Source organism: Acartia tonsa, chromosome 9 (assembly GCF_053477335.1).
Source record: "Acartia tonsa isolate MP-2025a chromosome 9, ASM5347733v1, whole genome shotgun sequence".
In the NCBI taxonomy this organism is placed as follows: Eukaryota; Metazoa; Arthropoda; class Copepoda; order Calanoida; family Acartiidae; genus Acartia; species Acartia tonsa.
Window position 1 is genome coordinate 32517283 of NC_137268.1, and position 22518 is coordinate 32539800.

The 22518-nt window shown below is 39.2% G+C and overlaps 1 protein-coding gene across 4 annotated transcripts in view; it reads left to right on the forward strand.

The window, feature by feature from the left end:
* LOC145328792 (zinc transporter ZIP1-like) overlaps positions 1–22098 on the forward strand; it is a 42368-nt gene extending 20270 nt beyond the window's left edge. Inside the window, exons 3-13 of one of the 4 annotated variants that reach the window (XM_080172656.1) lie at positions 2995–3096; positions 5013–5089; positions 5871–5939; positions 16066–16195; positions 17108–17187; positions 18376–18462; positions 18828–18930; positions 19356–19407; positions 19909–19982; positions 20243–20320; positions 21755–22098. In XM_080172656.1, the coding sequence (XP_080028782.1) occupies positions 2995–3096; positions 5013–5089; positions 5871–5939; positions 16066–16195; positions 17108–17187; positions 18376–18462; positions 18828–18930; positions 19356–19407; positions 19909–19982; positions 20243–20320; positions 21755–21796 (894 nt within the window). In that variant the 3' untranslated portion in view covers positions 21797–22098. Of the gene's footprint in view, positions 1–2994; positions 3097–3403; positions 3459–3510; positions 3541–3769; positions 3849–5012; positions 5090–5870; positions 5940–16065; positions 16196–17107; positions 17188–18375; positions 18463–18827; positions 18931–19355; positions 19408–19908; positions 19983–20242; positions 20321–21754 lie in introns of those variants that run through there. The other 3 variants (XM_080172659.1, XM_080172658.1, XM_080172657.1) reach the window with 3 other exon arrangements.
* The last annotated feature ends 420 nt before the right edge of the window (positions 22099–22518 follow it).

A 22518-nucleotide genomic window follows, 5' to 3' on the forward strand; every position in this document is an offset into this window, starting at 1 on the left:
TAAGAGAGAACATTCCTAGCAGACAAAAGTATTGTTTACTTTCGACTCAAGCTGATGTGGATTCTTAAAAAATGATAGACTCGCTATTCGATAGTGAGGCAAAATTATTTTTGTGAAAAATCATCCAAAAGCACATTAAAAATCTACAAAAATTAAACAAAATCATATGTTAATAACCCTCTTAAGATTTTATTTCATTTTTGTAAATTTTTTTATTCGATTTTGGAGGATTTTTCACAAAAATAATTTTGCCTCACCAGCGAGTTGCCAGCCTAACTTTTTTTTTAAGAATCCAACTTTGTTTCAAGCTTTCAAATTGTAAACGAAATTTTTGGGCAATTAATTCTGATTCCGCAAAGCTTTCTACTAAGAAAATATACTGTTAACAGCTGACTTTTATGTATGTATGAAATGAAAAAAAACATGCCTTCGTAGGAAAATGTGTACATAATTTCAACCAATGAGATCCAATGTAAATTCCGATGCGATTCTCCTATTGGCTCAATCAGACATTCCCTCTCTTTCTTAGTACCTTTATTGTATTATACACGGGTACCAAAAGCAAAAATTTGTAACCATTGTCACATACCTAACTCCTGAAAAATTCTTACTGTAAAACAAATTTCGGGTATAGTCCCTTTCGTGGCAACGCCCTATAAGGAGCATTTTTTGTTTCTCCGTATTTTCACAGTAGCTTTTCTCCTATATCTAGCCCCTGCGGGGTGCTCTAACCCTGTGGGCAATCACCTGACCCAATATAACCTTACCTAACCTACCAAATCAAAAGCCATTTTGAAAATACGACGAACCGCCCCTTAAGGGAGCGCTGCCACGAAAGGGGCTATACCCCAAATTTCGTAAGCAACTTTTTGTTTGTTATGTTATGAGTCCTATGAACCAGACGGATTTATTCTTTCATAATTTCTGTTTTACCTAAGGATAAACAAACAGCCAAACCTATTTTTATAAGTACCCCTCTTAAGCATGCTTAACTCTTTGACGAAACCCAAACTGTCCCAGTTTTGAGCAAGACGATTCCTGTGACGTCATATAAAAAGGGAAGGTGGGAAGAAAATCTCTCCCCTTTTCTCCCATCTCTTCCACCCTTCCCTTTTTCTTTCCCGAAACGTATATGACGTAACTGGAATCGTCTTGCTCAAAACTGGGACAGTTTGGGGTTTGTCAAAGAGTTAAGCATGTTTAAGAGGGGTTCTTATAAAAATAGGTTTGGCTAGGTCTAAAATAGGTCTAACTCTTTTAGTATCTTGAATGCATTTTGAGATTTTAAGAAAGGATGATAACATCCATAAGTGTAAAAGAAAGAATTACATAATGGACAGACAGTCAGACATGATAAGTTGTAGAGTAGACATTAGGGTGGGTCGATTTTGGACATTTTTTTTCTGAGGCCAAAGCGGGGATCTGCACTCAATTTATATAGATATCATACACCTCTGGGTGATTTAAAATTTATCCTAAGTCTTAAAACCGCTGACGACCAGACATTCAATTGTATAGCTATTTGTAAATGGGAGTCAAAAATTTATTGAATCAGAACTATGGCTTCATGGTGCTCCCTGGAAATGCCTTGAGGAGCTGAGTCAGGAACTTTTGTCCGTTTCAAAAAATCTCGTTCCTAGCCTGAGAAAATCTAAAAAAAACTCTACAAATTGGACAATTCTCAATAAACCTTAAAATTTTTTGGGTTTTTAGTGATTTCTAAGGCTAGGAACGAGATATTTTGAAACGGACAAAAGTTCCTGATTCAGCTCTTCAAGGCCTTTCCAGGGAGCACCATGAAGCCATAGTTCTGATTCAAAATTTTTTGAATGTCGTCTTTGCATACTAATAAGTAATGAATTATATTTTTAAGTGGTCGTGTTCTAAAACTCAATTTTTTAAAATTCCTTTTCGGTCAGAAATGTTTTTAAGGTTAATTTTATCTGTTGCATATCCCCGCTTTGTCTAATTCCGATATGAACCCACCCTAGTAGACATGGGAAAAAAAACAGAATCTTCATAAAAAGAGTCAAACTAACTTGAATAGCAGAAGGGAAAGGCACTTTTTGGTGAATTCCAAAAGCATTACAGCCAGACAGACCAACGAACCTAGAAAGTTAAAGAGTAGATGTTCAATGGTAAGCAGAATCTTCATAAAAAAGTCAAAATCATATCTTGAATAGCAGAAGAGAAAGACACCATAGGAATTTGAAGTCCTCGAGAAACATCACTGACAGACCAACGGACCCATCAAGTAAAAAAGTAGATTCTGAGTGCTAAGCATAATTTTGAATTTTCTTTGAAAAGGCCCCTAAATTTTTGCAATTTAATCCGCTGCTGCAAATAGTATGTTTAATTTGCTGCGCTACTTTAGTACTTATGTCCTTTGTTGTCCTTGTTATTTTTTTAATTACCTATCTTTTGTTGCTTACATAAACCAAAAATAAACAATTCAAAGATTTGCTTTGGCAATTTCACTTTAATCCGAACTGGACCACTGAAATACAGGTTTGGAGAAGAAAAATAAAATTTATGGATTTTTATCATTCGTGGAAAATTGTCTATAATATGATGTTATACATATTTTTTAAGTATGGCGTAAAAAATTCTCTAAAGACTTAACAATGAGAAAAAGGTTTGATTTAAAAGGTCCACTAATTATTTCAAAGGATTATGTTTTTTATTTTCTTAAACAAACATTGTTTAAACCGTTAGTTGCATTTTTTTCAAATATTTTTAAAAAGTCAATAAAAAATCATGAAGTTCTAAACAAAGGATTTAATAAAATCTTGAAATTAATGTAAATTAATGTACATTCCCAATGCTGATAAACAAAATTATTCTTTATATCTAATCATAGTATAGATGTACCTAAAGTTTTAAAGCCAACGTATGTGAGATTGTCTTAAAACTTTGGGTACCAGTATAAATAACATTCTAATGTCACATACTTCCCTAGAAATTACCAATCATGATAAAAACTGATGCTGTTAACAGTCGGGCAAAAAAGTGCTGGTATACTCGATGTTGCTCTGTTTTGGTGGCGGGGTCATCCTTACATCATGTCTTACTCATATGTTACCAGATGTTAGAGAGGTAAATACATACATAGATAGATAGATGGATAGATATATAGATAGATAGATAGATAGATATATAGAGATTTGTATATATTTTGGTGGCGGGGTCATCCTTACATCCTGTCTTACTCATATGTTACCAGATGTTAGAGAGGTAAATACATACATAGATAGATATATACATAGATAGATAGATATAGATTTGGGTTTATTTTGTGGGAGGGGTCATCCTAACATCCTGTCTTACTCATATGCTACCTGATATTAGAGAGGTTCTTTCATATAGAGATAGATAGATAGATATAGATTTGGGTATATTTTGGTGGAGGGGTCATCCTTACATCCTGTCTTACTCATATGTTACCAGATGTTAGAGAGGTAAATACATACATAGATAGATAGATGGATAGATAGATATAGATTTGGCTGTCTTACTCATATGTTACCAGATGTTAGAGAGGTAAATTCATACATAGATAGATATATACATAGATAGATAGATACATAGATAGATAGATAGAATTATATAGATAGATATAGATTTGTCTATATTTTGTGGGAGGGGTTATTCTTAAATCCTGTCTTACTCATATATTACCTGATGTTAGAAAGGTAAATACATACCATATATTACCTGATGTTAGAAAGGTAAATACATACATAGATAGATATTAAGTAAATAGATAGATAGATATAGTTTGTCTATATTTTGGTGGCGGGGTCATCCTTACATCATGTCTTACTCATATGTTACCTGATGTTAGAGAGGTAAATACATACATAGATAGATAGATGGATAGATATATAGATACATAGATAGATAGATACCTAGATACATAGATAGATACTTATAGATTTGTTTATATTTTGTGGGAGGGGTTATTCTTAAATCCTGTCTTACACTGTAAAACATATTTTTTTTCATTTAGTATCAATTGATACACCATGTAGTACTATATACCATAATAACTACAATTATACACATATATTACGTCTTTAGTATCAATTTTTACCCTACCGAGTAACAAAAATTACGAACCAGAGTATTAAAAACTTCCTTCTAGCGTATTGAATTTTATTCCATAGAGAGTATTAGATAATACTATAAAATGCACATTCTTTATTTAGTAATACATATTACTCCATAGAACACTAAGTAATACTTTATACAGTATTGGAATCTTCCTTATATCGTAATGAGGTTTTTTTTGCTAGAGCATATGGAATGATGCTATAAAGTAATGAAATGAATATATAGTATTATCTGATGCTAAATTTTTATTTTATTTTTAACAGTGTACTCATATATTACCTGTTTTAGAGAGGTAAATTCATAAAGAGATAGAGATAGATAGATGGATGATGGATAGATAGTTGTACAGTTAGATATAGAAATAAATAAGGGAGTAGAGTATGTTTTTTTAGAGGGGTATGACTATGGGGTTCTAACACTGCGGGACCTTTACCTGCAGTGCCCTAACACTGCGGGGTTAATAAAAGGCCCAATATAACCTAACCTAGCCTTTAGATAGTTCTCTCCTCCCCCACCCTTATTTAAACAATTTTTTAGACAAGGGGGGAAGGGTTATCAGAGCTCACTAGGATTTATGGTGTGAAAGTGCCAAAATCTGATGTCAGACCCACATTCATGAAGCAGCTTATAGTGCCTTATAAAAAATGACGTCATACAATACAAATGACTAATGATAGGCAACTATACATTTTAATTGACCATTAGTAATATATATACTTGCCTATCATTGGACATTTGTATTGTATGACGTCAATTTTTATACGCACTATGAACTGCTTCCACATTCATAACTAAAATGTAAAACTTTTTACCCAACTCTGGCCTGAGTATGACTGGTTCTCCTTATTTTAAGGAAATACAAATGGTTCACAAAAATATATATATTTATTTTAATTTAGATATACTTGCAATCACTGAAAGAGGGATCATTCCCAGACACAGGACTAGAAATACCAGAAATTTTTGTTTTAGCTGGGTAAGATTTCATTTTTATTTCAAGATTTATGAATTCTAAGCCTTTTTTTAGTTCCTATAAAAAATGTGATACTGGCCTACCATTGGTCAATTAAAATGTATGCTGGTAATTGGTAATTTAATCTGTGTATTGGCCTGTCATTGGTCATTTGTATTATATGACGTCGTTTTTATAGACATTATCAAGAGCTTCATTTGATTACCAAGATGATTAGACACGATGTAATATGCATAAAAACTCCATATTTTGTATAAAATCCTGATAAAACCAAATTTGATATGTATCGGAATTTAAATTTTGAAATTAAGTGAAATCATTTAAACTAAACTATTATCACTAAAAAAAATATCCAATCGATAATTGGAACAATTATCTAAGTATATCAAATTTTGAAGTAATAAAACAATATTTTCATAATGAGATGTAAGAAAAAATAGACCCTTAAATTTTTTTCCCCGAATGTTTTTACTCTACAGGCTATTTACCAGCCTCGAGGGACTTTGCCTTTTTCAAATACAATTATTTTAAAAGCGAAGTTTTTCCATAATTGGGGTCCGTCCGTCCGTCCGGAACGGATAGCTATTTTCGTTGATTTAGGCATATTAGATTTGTCCTGTATTTCAGCAGTTTTTTTTTTAAATTTACATACAATTTTTTCGAATTTTATACTTTTATATATTCTTATTAATGAGTTCTGACACTTTACAAGTGTTAATGTTCGTTTGTCCTAGCGTATCAGAGCTTCGCTTTTATGGATGTTGTTGAATTATGTTTTTTATAGGTTTTTATTAATTTATCTGATAGAAGAAGTTGCTCATATTGTTCTCGACAAATGCACACAAGCTCATAGGTAATATTTTTCCAGTATGGCTTAGAAAACGATAAATATTCGCTCTTGGCCATACTGAAATATCATGCATAGAATCGTATTACATACAATTTTTCAATAATATTAAAATAAAAATCATAAAACCAGTACCAGTTTTGTTTGCACGGGCCTTACAAAACTGGTTTAAATCTTATATTTTTTTAATTCAGCGGAAAGCTGTCTATAATACTATGCGATAGATAACTATTAAAAATTATTTTATCCTTATCCACACTTTTCCTCAACAGTTTAGCGGATTTTTGACCAACACGCAACAAGCGGTCAATGGATCCTATAAATAGACATATTTGCAAAATCAAAACTGGTTTTAGCTAAATTGTATCTGCTCCTTCTTCCGGATTATAGAATTTTTAAGAATTAGACTAAAAATGTGTGCTAATTTGACTTTAAAATAGCCTTTGATGTAAAATGTATATTATCTCTAACACATGAAAGCAGTAGTTGTTTTAAAACTTTTTTTTGTAGATTAATTATAACTCATGAAATTGTCAACGGGGGTACCTTCTGGTTTTAATTAATGCTTTTTTTCTTCAATTTACCTTGAAATCTTAAACTTAGAAAGTAAAAACAGTAATGAAAAATCAACATATTATTTAACTAAACAATTATGACAACATCCATAAAAGCGAAGCACTGAAACGGTAGGACAAACGGACATTAACACTTATATAGTGTCAGAACTGAATAATCAGAATATAAATGTATAAGAGTCGAAGCAAAATTGTAAGTAAATTTGTTGAAAACTGCTTGATTCAGGATAATGTTTATGGACATGCTTACATTTTTAGGACTTTATTATAGAGTTGCTTCGCTTTTAACATTATACTTTGTTGTCCCAGGAATCAGCATACCAAAAATCAGATCAATCGGATGATTAGATCACATAAAACTTTGTTGTTGAAAAAGTAAAAAAATCAATATGTTTAAAATGGATGTACGGACATTCTTGTAATGATTATAGAGTTGCTATGCTTTCTAAATCGTACCTAATTACTAAAGGAATCACCATGCAAAGTTTGAAATCGATATGACATATCTAACATGCCTAAATTAACGAAAAAAGCTATCCGTTTGTGAAGGACGTACGGACGGACCGACCCTAATTATAGAAAAGCTTCGCTTTTAAAAATACTGACAGTATTGATTTACAACATATTTACTGTTATTAAAAGCGAAGCTTTTCTATAATTAGGGTCGGTACGTCTGTCTGTCCGTCAGTAAAAGTTAGATTTGAAGGTGGAAATGTTAGCTTTTTTAGTGGAACGGTTAGCTTTTTTCCGTTAATTTAGAATTTACCTATCGATTTCAAACTTTGCAAGGTTATTCCTGTAGTATTTAGGTACGACTTAGAAAGTGTAGTTATGTGGTAATACGACACCCAGACGGACAGGCAGTTTACAGAGTTGCTACGCTGTGACTTATCATAACAAACCCACTGCACTAATCTTATTATATCACCATCTATCTCATGACCGATGTTGACCCCGCTATCTAGCGGTCAAACTGGCCTGCCTAAATGTGGGGAGGGGCTCAAACATGCAACTATCACGCGCCCCTCACGCGCTTATATAACCGGGAGGCGCTGCCTCCCCTTTTACCACCGCTGCCCCCACAGCCTGTCTACCGCCGGGAGCTAAGCCCTAGCGTCCCACACCCCCTTCAAACCTAACCATTGTTATAATCTGTTGTATATATATAGTAATCATTGCTTGTAAATATTATTCAGTTAAATATATAATTTCTGTATGACTAAATCCTGCTAGTTTGTTTTGGTAGAATAATTCAAGGCTAGGGCTCGTTGAACTCGAACTCGTTACCCTGTGGGCCGAGAACGCTCGGCTTACCAGAACTTGGTGTCAGCGTGTTTCAATCGAGCCTTACAGAAACTAGCCTATTCTACCTCTGATTGGACCCTTTGGCAAGTAAGGGGACAATCAGCCGCCAACTGAGAAGCCAACTGACCCGCGAGACGGCCTTTTTAGGTCGAATTTCCATCATTTTGAACGCAATATGTGGGCCTCTGTAGGACGGGTCATTCCCTACCGCCGTCACCCCTCTGAACCTTGCAGGACGGACATTCCCTGTTGCCAGTGCTTCCAGAATCACACCTAGAGCTCCTAGTGATAACAACACATAAGTGTGTATAAATGTCAACCAAGTGATAAAAATAAATATAAAATTGTTGACCCAGTGATAATTAATAAGCTCTAGTGATTCGAAGCTACAGTCTAAGCCACCATGGTAAGCGATACCACCATAGCTGCGGTTCGGCCACCACCGAAGTTTCTGCCAACCCCGGCCGAACGGGAGGCCCCCTTGTCTCAAGGGCAGGACCTCCACTTCCCCTGCCATATCAGGGTGAGGTTTCCTACTCCTGACCCTGCCCAGCATGTACAGGTGGATGCCATGATCGATTCTGGCAACCGTGTACCAGGGTCTGCTGTAATTTCTGAACACCTCATGCACGCAATGGGCATGCAACGCATGTTGATTCCGGACAACACCCAAATCCTGACTGCTAACGAGGAAGGCCAACCCCTCCAGGTAATAGGAAAATTGAAAGAATTATATATGGCAGTCTCACACACTCTTATACTCCATCTTTACCACGTGACTGTGGTCCGGAACCTCTCACACCCTCTGAACCTAGGAGGGTATTTTCTCAAGGAGTTCGGAACTAGGCTCTGTTTCGACATGCAACCACCTTGCTTGTGGGTGCGTGGGGAGTTTATCCCACTCCATGGCGTCCCCATTGACCGGGAGACAGCCGAGAGAGAGTTGAGTTATGAGGGGCCTCTGCCAGGCCCCCTGCCAGAGCAGCCGCGTGTGGTCGAGAAAGGCACGCACTGGGTGGATGCTGCGCTCAACGCCCATAGGGGGACCAACCTGCTAGCCATGGGGTTGCCCCCAGTGCCCAAGGTGCCGCGGGAGAACCTGCCAACAACGTTTCCTGAGATTGCCAGCCCTCCAGAACCAATCTTCTCCGGCGACACCTTTATCAACGGCCAGCCGTGTCCACCTGGCCCCCTCTACCTGGGACCTCCAGCCAGTCCACCAGCCAAGCCCGAGTCCAGACCCGTCAAGTCGCGGTCTGATGTACCCGGAGCCACACTCAACTCCCAGGAATCAGCCTCTCCCGGCGCCGTGCCCGTCAAGTCGTGGCCGGCCGCCTCCGGAACCATGCATGGCTCCGCTGCCCCGGCCTCTCCTAGCGCCGAGCCCGTCAAGTCGCGGCCGGACGCCCACGGAGCCCAGGCTGGACCCAGCACTTTGGCCTCTCCCAGCGCCGAGCCCGTCAAATTGTGGCCGGACGCCCTCGGAGCCACACCTGGCTCCAACACGTCAGCCCCTCCCGAGGCCGAGCCCGTCAAGTTGCGGCCGGTGGGTCCCGGAGCCGAAGCTGGCCCCACTCCAGCCACGTATAGGCTAAGCGCTGTCACTCCAACTGACGGTCAGCCACCCCAACTGCGCACGGCCAAGCGAGTGGTCTTGCCTGGCCGCGGTGTCATGGCGGTCCCTGTTGAGCTAGTAGGCCACCGCACCAAGGATGCCATCCAACTAGCTGCCCCAGAACAGAGGTTTGGGGAGGATCTTGTCATCCCAGAAGGCCTGTATGCCCACAGGCCTGGATCCGCCACTGTGTTTCGAGTACTGGTGGTGAATGAAGGGGAGACGCCCCTTCTGCTGGACGCTGGCCTCCCAGTGGCAGGGGAGCTGGTCAAGCCTGACATTTTAGAGGTTTCTGATACGCCTCCCCCGAGTCTCCACTCGTTCCAAGAGCCTGCTGAGCCCCCAGACATGCAAGAGTTGTGGGAGGCCCTTGAGATGGAAGACAACGAGTTCCTGCGCAAGGACCCCTTGCTCAAGAAGGAGGTCTGGACCATGCTATCCGAGTACAGGGACGTCTTCTCCAACTCTACCCCCGGCTGCACCGATATAGTCGAGCTGCAGCTGCGCCTCAAGCCAGGGACCCAGCCGATCCGCCAGAGATTTAGGGATCTGAACCCGCGGCAGGAGGCTGAACTGGAGAAACAATTGGACACCTGGCTACAGGAGGGAGTCATAGAGCCGTCAGACTCCGCCTGGAGCAGCCCCCTGGTGCCCATCAAGAAGAAGGACGGGAGCACCCGCTGGGCCGTCGACTACAGAGCCCTCAACAAGTGCCTGGAGCTGGACAGCTACCCTCTGCCCAGGATCCAGCAGCTGGTAGAACGAGCTGGAGGGCACCGCGTCTACAGTGCCCTGGACGCGGTGGCCGCATACTACACCATCCGTGTGTCTGAGGACAGCAGGCCCTGCACCGCCTTCACCACCCCCAGAGGCTTGTATCAATGGAAAAGGATGCCCTTTGGCCTGGCTACGGCACCATCCGTCTATTCTAGATTTATTGCAGGGGTCCTAAACCCATTAGGCACAGCCAACCTCCAGTCATACCTTGACGACGTCCTGACCTTCCACCAGGATACCTGGGCCCACCTGGCTAGGCTCTGAGAGGTCTTGGAAGCCCACCGCAGGGGAGGAATCCGCCTCAAACCAGCCAAGACTAAGCTGTTCCGAGCCAAGGTGGATTATCTGGGCCACACCCTCAGCCGTGAGGGGATAGCCATGCAAGAGGATTATATTGACCGCATCCTGGACTGGCCGGCCCCCAGCACCCCCAAAGACTTGCTGGCGCTTCTGGGGTTCTTTGGATACTACCGCCTGTTCATCCCAGAGTATGCCGACCTCACCTACGAGATGAATCGGCAGAAGACGGCCAAGACCCTAACCTGGACACCTGAGATGGAAGCCCAGCTGCTGCAGCTCAAGGACAAGTTCCGTCAAGCCCCCATCCGAGCGCCGCCCAGGTTTGACTTGCCAGCGGTATTCCAGCTCACCACAGATTTCAGCAGCCGCGCCATCTCTGCCATTCTGAGTCAATGCCAGGACGGCAAGGAGAGGCTGATTGCCGCCGTGGGGCGCAAGACAACCGACCCCGAGACTCGCTACCCGTCCTGGAAGGGAGAGATGGCCGCCATTATGTATGGAATCCGGAAATTCCACGGCATCTTGTCCTACCGCAGCTTCCAGATCAACACTGATTCCTCAGCCTTGCTGCAGATGAAGTCACTGAACACATCCACAGGAATGGTGGCCCGCTGGCAAGAGGAGCTAGCGGCCCTAGACTTTACTGTCTGCCACCGTCCTGGCACCCAGAACACCAACGCTGACGCCCTCAGCCGCCGGGAGGACGCCAACATGCCAACGGCCAGCGCCGAAGAATTAGCAGAGCAGGCTGAGTATCTCCATAACCTTTGCCAGCTAGGGGAGTCCGCAGCCAGCCGGCCCCTTGCCGTCCGACTGGACCCAGCTAGAGTACTAGAAGCCCAGACACAAGACCCCCTCCTGCTCCGTGTCCGCCAGTGGGTGGCTGATGGCAGAGCCCCAACCAAGGCTGAGCTGCGCGGCAAGGACCGAGACGAGCAGCAGTACGCCAGCCGCTTCTCAGCCCTGGGACTTGACGAGCATGGTTGCCTCACCACCACTGACCAGACCCTGACAGGGGAGCGGACAAGATACCTGCTGCCTTCGGCCCTCCAGCAGGACGCGTTCTTTCTAGCCCATGGGACCCCCATGGCCGGACACTTTGGGATGGACGCGACCATCGCCCGTGTGGCCATGCACTTCTGGTGGCCCAACCTGGCCCGTGACGTCCGCCTGATGGTTCAGACTTGTCCTGAATGTGTCCAGAAGGTTACCAAGGAAAGGTTGAAGCAAGGGATACATGTACCCTCCCGCCAGGGGTATCCACAGCAAGTCCTGTTCATCGACCTGGTGGGGCCGCTGCCAGAGACCCCAGCTGGGAACCGCTACATCCTCACCTGCCAAGATGGGTTCAGCCGGTTTGTCAGCCTCTACGCCATCCCCAACAAGCGCACCCTCACGGTGGCTGAAGCCCTGCTGCACCGCCACCTGGCCACGTTTGGATGCCCCCTGAAGATCCACTCCGATAATGGGATGGAGTTCACCGGCCAGGTATTCCAGGAGCTGGCCTCCAGGCTTGAGATTGGCCTGACACATCCACCACCCTACAACCCACAGTCCAACCGAGTGGAAAGGTTCCATCGGACGCTCAATACCGGCATGCGTCTGTTCTTAGACAGAGACGACAACAACTGGGAGCCCCACTTGCCTGCCATTGCCTTCGCCTACAACACCAAGGCCTGCAGATCTACCGGCGTGACCCCGTTCCTAGCCTTCTTTGGGAGAGAGGCCAAGCTTCCGGTGGACATGGTGCTTCGGCTGCCAGAAACAGAATATGCCTCGGTTCCAGCCAACGTCCAAGCCCTCCTGCAACGTTACTATGCAGTGTATGATGCCATCCAGCAGAAGGAGGAGGGAGCCATCCGGAGGAGCGCGGCAGCTTACGAAGGCACGGCCAAGTATGAGGTTGGAGATTTGGTCTGGTACCTGGCCCCCCGCCTGGTGCCAGGGAAGGCAGCCAAGATCGCCAAAAGATGGACTGGCCCCTGGAAGGTAGTGAGGAAAGCTACAGAAGTCCATTATGTCATCAAACCTGCCTCTCCAATCGCCAGGATCTCGGAGGTTACCGCGCATGTAGGCCGACTGCGCAAATACACTGGAGATGTGACTGCCCACCAGATTCCAGCAGACATCCAAGTTGATGTGGACGGCGACGAGGATGCCACCGAGCTGCCGGTTGGAGCGGCGGCGCCCGCAGCTGGCGACCCAGGACAGTTCCCAGTGCACCAGCCGGCCGCAGCCGCCCCACAGCCCAGCGGCCAAGATCGTGACCCAGTGGAAGAGGACCTGCAGGAGCAACCCAACGAACCACCGCCGCCGCCGCCAGTTCCAGAGCCACCCAGAGATGCCATCTGGAATCCTGACACAGACATGGAGCACCTGCCAGCCAGCAGCGAGCCTGTAGGAGGAGAAGCAGCTGTTGCAATGGAAGAGGCCGCCCCAGAGGACGAAGCTGAAGCCATGTGCCCCCTGTTGATGACAGCCATCCCTATCCGTGTGGGGGCTAGGAGGCCAAGCAACCTGAACCAAGCAGGCGCCCCCATGGAATTTTATGCGCCCTCACCCATCGTCATTCCCCCCTTGGGCACCACCAGAGTTAGCCTAGGCCTCCGCGTCCAGCTACCCGCTGAGGCAGAGCTAGTCCTGCAGACGAGGCAAAATTTCCAGCGCCGGGGCCTGGCCGTCGCCAACCCCCGTCTAGAAGCCAACCAGGAGCTGACAATGCTGATATCCAACCACAGCCAGACCGAGCAACGAGTGTCCCGTGGAGCCTGTGTAGCCAGAGCTGTCCTCCATCGAGCTGTGCCCCAGGAAGAGCCTGTCCTGCGCAGACATAGGTTGTCGTATCCCCAGGTTCAAGGCCTGGTGGCTCGAGAGCCACGCAACCCTTGAAGGGGAGGTTGTGGTAATACGACACCCAGACGGACAGGCAGTTTACAGAGTTGCTACGCTGTGACTTATCATAACAAACCCACTGCACTAATCTTATTATATCACCATCTATCTCATGACCGATGTTGACCCCGCTATCTAGCGGTCAAACTGGCCTGCCTAAATGTGGGGAGGGGCTCAAACATGCAACTATCATGCGCCCCTCACGCGCTTATATAACCGGGAGGCGCTGCCTCCCCTTTTACCACCGCTGCCCCCACAGCCTGTCTACCGCCGGGAGCTAAGCCCTAGCGTCCCACACCCCCTTCAAACCTAACCATTGTTATAATCTGTTGTATATATATAGTAATCATTGCTTGTAAATATTATTCAGTTAAATATATAATTTCTGTATGACTAAATCCTGCTAGTTTGTTTTGGTAGAATAATTCAAGGCTAGGGCTCGTTGAACTCGAACTCGTTACCCTGTGGGCCGAGAACGCTCGGCTTACCAGAGTTACTCGTTACCAGAATTTCCGAACGCCCAATTTAAACTGTTCATTTTTAAAAATTTTAAAACAACATATTTTTATGTGATAAAATTATCCAATTGAACTGAATTTTGGGATACTGATTCCTAGGACAACAAAGTACAATGTTATAAGCGATGCATCTCTTTATCAAGTCCTAAAAATGTAATTATGTCCTTAAACATTAACTTGTATTTAAACAGTTTTTAAACAATAAGCAATTTAACACTCGAATTTTGTATGAAAGACAAAATAGTATAAGTTATCAAACACATAAACATTAGATTGTTGAAGAAATTAGGCATTTAATTGATTATATCAAAGGAAAGTTATTAATAAGTATAGTCTAATTAGTTAAAAACTGAATAGTTCATTATTCATTAAATAGTTTTACTATTAAGTAAATTTGTTGCAAAATACAACATACTGTTTAAGGACATTCCTACATTTTTAGGACTTTATTATATATGTGCCTCATTTATAACGTTGTACCTTGTTGTAGTATTTATTACAAAAAGGTTTAAAACTTTTTGTCGAATTGCTATGCTTTCTAAATCGTACCTTACTACTAAAGGAATAACCAACCAAGTATGAAATCAATAGGATAATTATAAAAGGCCTAAATTAATGATAAGAGCTATCCGTTGCGGACAGACAGACCAACCCTTAATAAAGAAAAGCTTTACTATTAAAATCAAACATCAGAAAAAGTCTTGTTTTTTTAAATTACAATTATAGATTCACAACGACCAAAATCTTTGACCTATGTAGATTATGATCACATTTAAAAAAAGGTTTTGCCATGTCTTAAATAAGATACAAAATTAAATAAAGATTGTTTTCAATTGCTAAATAATCTTTAATACACCAGACATTAATTTGATGTTAAATTAAAATATACTATATATATCTCTATATAAAAAATCAGCGATTGTGCCCCTAGCATCTAGTTGGTCTGTTTTCTGGCGTAAGGCATAACAGACTTAAGACTTAAATCTAAAAATCAAATAGCCTGAACCCATCCTGGATCCTATGTACGTGAAGCTTTCCTAGCGTGTAGAACTAAATCAGCTATCGAAAACTTGAGCTACAGATAAAATACATACTGTTTACATACAAAACATCAGATGATCATTATCAAATTTTTGTCAACTTTAATGCAATTAAAATTAAAAAACATTTACTTTACCTAGTAACTATTAAGTAATAAAATGGTAAATGAAGTGTATTCAAGTATATCTTTTAAAGTAATGTTTTTAAATGAACCTTTCGTGTCATATATTATCCCACTTACTGTTTCATTATATCAAAATTTTATCCATATAAAATTTAAAATGGTTTAGAACAGAAAAGATAGACTTTTGTGTAATAAACGGCTAAGTATCTAATCAATTAGGATTAGTGCTTTTTACATGACTTTTTATATCACTAATAATGCATAAAATAACCACTGTTATACATCCTAAATATGCAGTGTTGAATTGTCTATAAAAATATTTTTTTAAAGCCTCAACAAATATGACAAAATTATATTTACAATCTTTAAACTATAAGATGATTTTTGATTAAAGGTTATTTTAAAGTCAAATAATCACATATTTTTATTAAAAATCTTTGAAATACTATAGACACGAAGAAGGAGCAGATACATTTTAGGTAAAACCAGTTTTGATTCAGCAAATGTGTATATTTATAGGATCCATTGACCGCTTGATGCGTGTTGGTTTTAAATCCGCTAAACTGTTGAGGAAAAGCGTGTATCCTATTAGGCTCTTCTTACCTTACTTAACTAATATGAACTTCAAACATATATTTCTTTCAAAATGTTTTTTTTGTCGTTCACTTTCAATTTAAGGAAAATAATTGTTAAATTCCTTCGAGGGAGGGAACCCCTTTTTTTTACCCACGATATATTATTCAAAATTAAGGGACTTTAATTTTATTTTGATTTTTCGGTTCCATAATATTAGTTTCCTAACCTTTTAGCCAATATTTTAATTTGCAAAAGGGTAATTTTGTTTATCATATTAGGAGATGTACAGTATACACCAATTTATCGTCCATTGTCTTATCCCTAAAAATAAAATCTCTTTAAGTATTTGAAACCTTTACTAACGAGGTGAGTAGTCACCCATGGAGAGGTTTATTAATGTTAAGTTTAGAGACAGAGAGATGAGCCTGAAGGACAAGAACGAGAACACTGAGAAGGAGCAAGGAGGAGGAGGGGGTGGACACATGAACCATGGACACTCTCATGGCGATATTCATCTGGATGAGAGTAACTCTTTTGAGGTAAATGACCCGTGCATTACGTCAAAGCGTCTTTCAATGACGTAAGGACATTTTGGTAATGATTATAGAGTTGCTACGCTTTCCAAATCGTACCTAACTACTAAAGGAATCACCATGCAAAGTTTAAAATCGATAGGACAATTCTAACATGCCTAAATTAACGAAAAAAGCTATCCGTTACGGACGGACGGACTGACCCTAATTATAGAAAAGCTTCGCTTTTAATTAAACATACAACGAAAAACTCCTTCCCTACCTTACATTAATTTAATTCAAATTATAGGAGTGGAAGGTACATTTGCGTAGCTGTCAAACCCACTTTAAAAAATAATTTCTCCAAATAAGTGATTTTGTACTATTTTTCAAAAAAAAAAAACTATGAAATATGGTTTATTTCCCATAAAAAAAAGACATGTTTCTGGAAAAGTAGTAAGACGTATGCTTGTATTTGTATATGCTACAAGATCTCTTAAACGGCTAAAACGATTTTTCTGGTAAGTTCATTAAATAGTAATGGTCCAGGAAAGTTTTTATTTGTGGGATTTGGGTTTTGATTAATAATCCATTGGAAAAAGGCTTTTTAAAAGAAAAATTTTGGAAGGAGGCTCAACACGTCATAGGGCTAAGCCGCTTGATTCAAGGGGTGGAGCCAGTGTCATCATCTTATCATATAAAGTTTAAGCATTTTTATGTCTGTAGCCAACCGCTGAACCGATATGGTTCTCCTCTATAGGAAAGCTTCTTATATGTCCCGGGATAGTTTTAGGCTTTTTTATTTTTAAAAATAGGTTTAGTTTTTGGCTAATTTTCTGCCCTTCCATATCCCTTCGAATAGAGAGTCCCTAGATGCTAGGAGCGCAGCCGCTAGTTATAATTAAATAGACATATTTGTTATACACTTATTTATCTCAGGCAGTTGGTAGAGGATTTCTTGTGATCCTGGCTCTCTGTATTCATGATCTGTTCGAGGGAATTGCTCTCGGTGTTGCCAGGTAACTAATTATACACCAGCTACTCTGCAATTATGAAATGTAAAATTTAAAAAAAATACAAGGACAAATATGTAGGATATTGATTATTTCTCGTATTCATTTGAATCCGGTGGATAGGAACCGGTTCTCATACTTACGAAAAACTATGTCTAGCATCGTATTATATCCAGATTTCTACGAATATAAAAATGTACAATCATAAGATTAAAACCAGTTTTTTAGCCCGTGCCTTCGGCACCTCGGGGCTAAAAAAAACTGGTTTTAATCTTATAATTGTACATTCTATATCCGCGGAAAGCGGTTTATAATACGATGCGAGAAATAACTATTATCTCATCGTATTATAAACAGCTTTCCGCGGATAGTGAAATTAAAATTTATAAGATTAATTCGAGTTATGTTAGCCCCGAAGGGGTCGAAGTCCTGGGCTAACAAAACTAATATTAATATTATGATTTGTATTTCATTTTTTGTAGGAAATTATCTATAATACGATGCAATACATGATTTTAAGCATGGTATAAAACAGGTTCTAATCCAGCAGATATTCGGTTCGAAGCCATACTAGAAAAAACTTTGAAAAATTTTCATGGACTGAAACTGTTTAATAAAACTGTAAAAAATAATTCATCTTTACAATTAGATTTTATTAATAAAATATATTAAAATTCATATTCTTTTTGTGACTATTTTCATTCTTGAATACTCAAGAACCTAGAAAAGAAAGTAAATTATGAAAAATATAATAAAGGTTAAATATATTAAAATTAGTTAATGGTAAGCAATTACAACATTTCTTTAAAGCAAAATCATTAAGTATTTTTATGATCAGAAATAAGGATGACAACATCAATAAAAAATAAAGGTCATCAATTTAGACATTATGACAAACATACGACTATCCGGCTACGCCCTATAAGGACTCTTATAAGCTTAATTGTAAAAAAGAGCAATTAGGTTGCGAGATTATTTACCACAGACAGATAAACATCCTGTTACTATTGCGTATGTGTAGTCAAACAAAGGGGGAAAATAATGATTATAAACACTTTTCTAAGATATTTTAGCTTTCTATCTCCTAAAGCAAATAAAAATAAAAGATAAAAAATAATAACAACTAAATTGACTTATTATTCATGTATTTCTATTGTAGGTTATCCATGTTCTATAATTTTTTTTTTATGTCAGTCAAGAATCAGCTGTTTGGTTTCTGTTGTTAGCCTTCGCCTCTCACAAATGGGTCATCTCAGCCTGTCTTGGGGTGAAGTGGTCCAGGTAAGGAAAAAAGAGAGGGGGGATTGATCCACCCTCCCCCCAAAATTGATAGCAGTAAAGCTTAAAGGATGGTGGACTGGACATGTGCAAAAGAACCCGGGGAGGGAGGAGACATTGGAATGTTTATTACACTAGTTCCCAAAGTTTTATAATAACATTTTCTTATTCGTTGATGATACACAATTTATCGGCCGAAACAGGTGTTTTTAAGGCATAAGGCAATACAAATTGGTGTTTTCCTCAATCAAATTACCCTTTCAGTAGATTAAAATTAATTATTGTTAGTTTGAACCAATCAATCAAAATTTACCCTCTCTCCTTAATTAAAATACACAGGAGAAAAAAAAATATTTATGCTTCTTAAGATCTGAGATACGGCCACTGGTGTCAGTTCTATACATCTCAACATTCTGTATTGTATCTCCTATTGGTATTGGAATTGGTATGGCCTTGACTGACCCCAATCAGGTGAAGATCGCTTGGAGGTTTACTCCTAAAGTGCCTAGTTGAGCACAAATACCTCCTTATTTTTAAATAAATTGAAAAAAGATAAGAGGGAAGTTTATCGTTTATTACTTTAGGTCATATTTAATTAGGTTAAATTGGGTACTATGTAGCCCCCGTGGGGTTGTAAACTTCAATGTTATGCACCGCGATTTAGGGGCTTCCCTCCCCCCTTTTTTTCTTAATTTTTTTTTAATAAGGGTGGTTCCATTGATTAATATGTACTTTAAGGGAATGCACTTAATTCTTAATCTATTTTCAGTCTTTGAATGACGACATTAAACTTAACCTACTAAATCTTTAAAATAGTAAATAATATAATGACACGTTGACAAAATAACAACACAACTTTTGACAGGGCCTTGCAAATAGATGTATTTATGTTTTAGGAGGGTGAACTGATGAATGCAAGCTTGATAATTGTTCAAGGAATAGCCACTGGTAAGATTATCATTTTATAAAAGTAACAGGATCTGTGATTGTCTGTGTATTAGAGTAAAACAATAGAGGGGTCTTTGAAAATCAACCAATAGTATCAGGAATATTATCACAGTCGCTAGAAAAGATTAGAAAGCAATTTGCTAGTAGATAAAAAGGTTCCTAAGATGGTTATTAATGTAGTTGTCTGGTTATACATCTATATTCATACATTTATTGTCTGTGTGTACCTAAGGATCTCTGTAACCGCTGAATCGATATGGTTCCTTTACAGTGTAGCTCATAGGTCTTAGAGAGGTTTTAACTATTCTAGGAAAGGGTATTAAAACCCTCTCAAGAGAAATCACCCTTTAAAAAATGTCCTAGCCAACTTTTTACTTTTTAAAACTAAAATTTAATATATGGGGGAGGTGGTGACTTCTGATTTTTAAGCTCCACTGTTATTGATGTAGTCATGCTTGTTTTTATACAAAATTTGATCACTAAATCTCTTTTTATTCTCAGGATCTTTGTTGTATGTGACATTCTTTGAAATCTTGGAGAAGGAAAGACAGAAGGATGTCTCTGGAATTGCTCAGGTTTACATTTCTTATTCAAAATAAAATAAAATATTCATTAGAGCAGACATAACAAAATCCAAAAACAGTATCAGAATATTTACACATTGTGTGGAGGGAGGGGGGGGGGGGGGAGGGGTTTTGCAAAGAAAATCAAAGTTCTCCAAAATATCATTTCTAAAAACATACACTTTGAATTTTGATTTACAGAATGTGTTTAAATATATATGATCTGTTTTCATTCAATTTGTTTAACTTATTTATGTATCTTCTATTTGTAGGCTATCTCATTCTCTGCTGGCTATGTGTTCATGGTCCTGCTTGGTCTTGCTGAGGTTCATTCAGAACAAGAGGAACAGGTTCGAATCCCAATATTTTAAACATTCATCAGTGGTGCGGCAAAGGAAGGGGGGGGCATTGGGTTTTTATTACTCTAGTCCCCAAAGTTTTATAAAAACGTTTTCTTATTCGTTGGGTTAATAACTTTGGGGACTTTATCAAATCTGGACTAGTTGGCAGTTTCAGTTGAGTGTCCAAACTTTTTAACCACTAATTGTAATCTACTGAAGGGTTATTTTGTGTACCATCATTGGGAATGTTTATTAATTAATCAGCCATTGTCTTATCCCTTTAGATCTCTGGGTACGGTATCTCAGAAACTGAACGTTGTTCAGATAGTGTTTTTTTTTCTTTAAAAAAACTTGCTCTTACTTAACTGATTGCCTTTTAAACAATTTATTTTTAGGCAATAGAATATTACAAAATTGTCTGTTTTGGATAAATATTAATCTAAAATATATAGTATTTTCTCTCATTTCTAATTCTTTTCAGAGTTTAATGTTGTAGCATAAATATTTGCAAAGGTTAGCAGATTTGAGTGTGAAAATAATTTTTGGTTTTGCACATTTGATACTCGCACAACGGGAAGCAGCTTATAGTGCCTAATAAAAAAATGACGTCATACAATACAAATGACCAATAAAAGGCCAGTATACATTTTACCATTGGTCAATTAAAAGGTATACTAGCCTTTCATTTGTTATTTGTATTTTATGACGTCATTTTCTATTTGGCGTTATAAGCTGCTTCGCACAAAGGTTAGGGGAATTATTTTTGCCTGAAGGGAAAGAAGATGAGTACTATCCGCTGAATCAAAACCGGTTCTAAATAAATTTAAAACACTTATATCGTATAATTTTATAGAAATAGTCAATTACGCGGAAAACTGTTTTGCTCTTTTCCAAATACAAACACATTTTTAAAAATTCCTTAGACTTGGGGTTAAAACACCGCAGGTATATTTAAATCCCCCGCAAAGGTGAGATAAACAAAAAAAAATACCCAATTTACTTTTTTGAATTAGGGGTAGTAGGGTGTCATGTGCTCGATAGGCACTTTGTGGGGAGGCACCATCAATTAATTATTCAAAAGGACCTTTTAATTCAATATGACTCAATCGATTAATATTTGCTGAATTAGAACCGGTTCTAAGCCATAGGGAAAAATCCTATATCGTATCCTACTACTATTTTTAATAACTGCAGAAAGATGTCTATAATACGATAAGATAAGTTATTCATCGCATCGTATTATAAACAGCTTTCCACGGATATAAAAAAATGCAATTATAAGATAAAAACTATGAATCCTATGATTGTACATTTCTATATTTGTAGAAAACTGGATATAATACAATGCTTTACAAGTTCAATGTGACTAGGAACCGGTTCCAATCCACCGGATATTAATCGGTTTCAAAGCGATATGGGAAATAACTATCTTTATATTTTCAGAGTGTTGGAGGAGGAAACTTCACTATCAAACCCTTTGTTTAAGTCAGACCCACACTAATGACTCATCAACACATGAAATCACAAGAATTCTACCAATATAGTTTCTAAAAAGCCAGGAGCCGTGATTCAGCAAATTAATTTCATCTAAAATTGCTGAAAATTTGGATATTTGTGTTGCGTAAAACTTGTTCTGTAACTAAAGGAAAGTGGGTAAAAAGAGAGGGGGGAAGGAAGTGGGTTGTAGGGAGATTTTCACTGAGAATTGTTTGTTCGAATCCTGGCCCATTGTCCCTGCTAAAAAAGTAAAAAGAAAAATTATTTTGTAAAAGACAACCAGAAGAAAATAGCCAATTATTGCTATATAATATACCAATTTATATCTAAATACCAATTTTTATTTACTTTTTAAAGTTTCAACCTAGTTTTTAGATTTTTAATGTATTTAATATTATGAATTTGTTTTAATTCAGAAAATTTGCACAATGAGACGATGAGCTTTTTGATGTCTGGTTTTTATAATGAAAATAATTTTAATATTTTATATTTTTGTACAAATTTCAGCAATGCATTTAGTTTTTAGTAGCGAAGCTACTCTATAATTCAAAATGTCCGTCCGTCTGTCCGAGACAAAGTGGGGGAAACGTGATTTTCTCGGCTCCTAGAAAAGATAGACAGCTGAAATTTTTAGTTAAGATTCTTATAATATATGCCCATCTAATCTATACGTTATTTTGTCCATCTGTCTGTTGTTTGAGGTGCTAGAT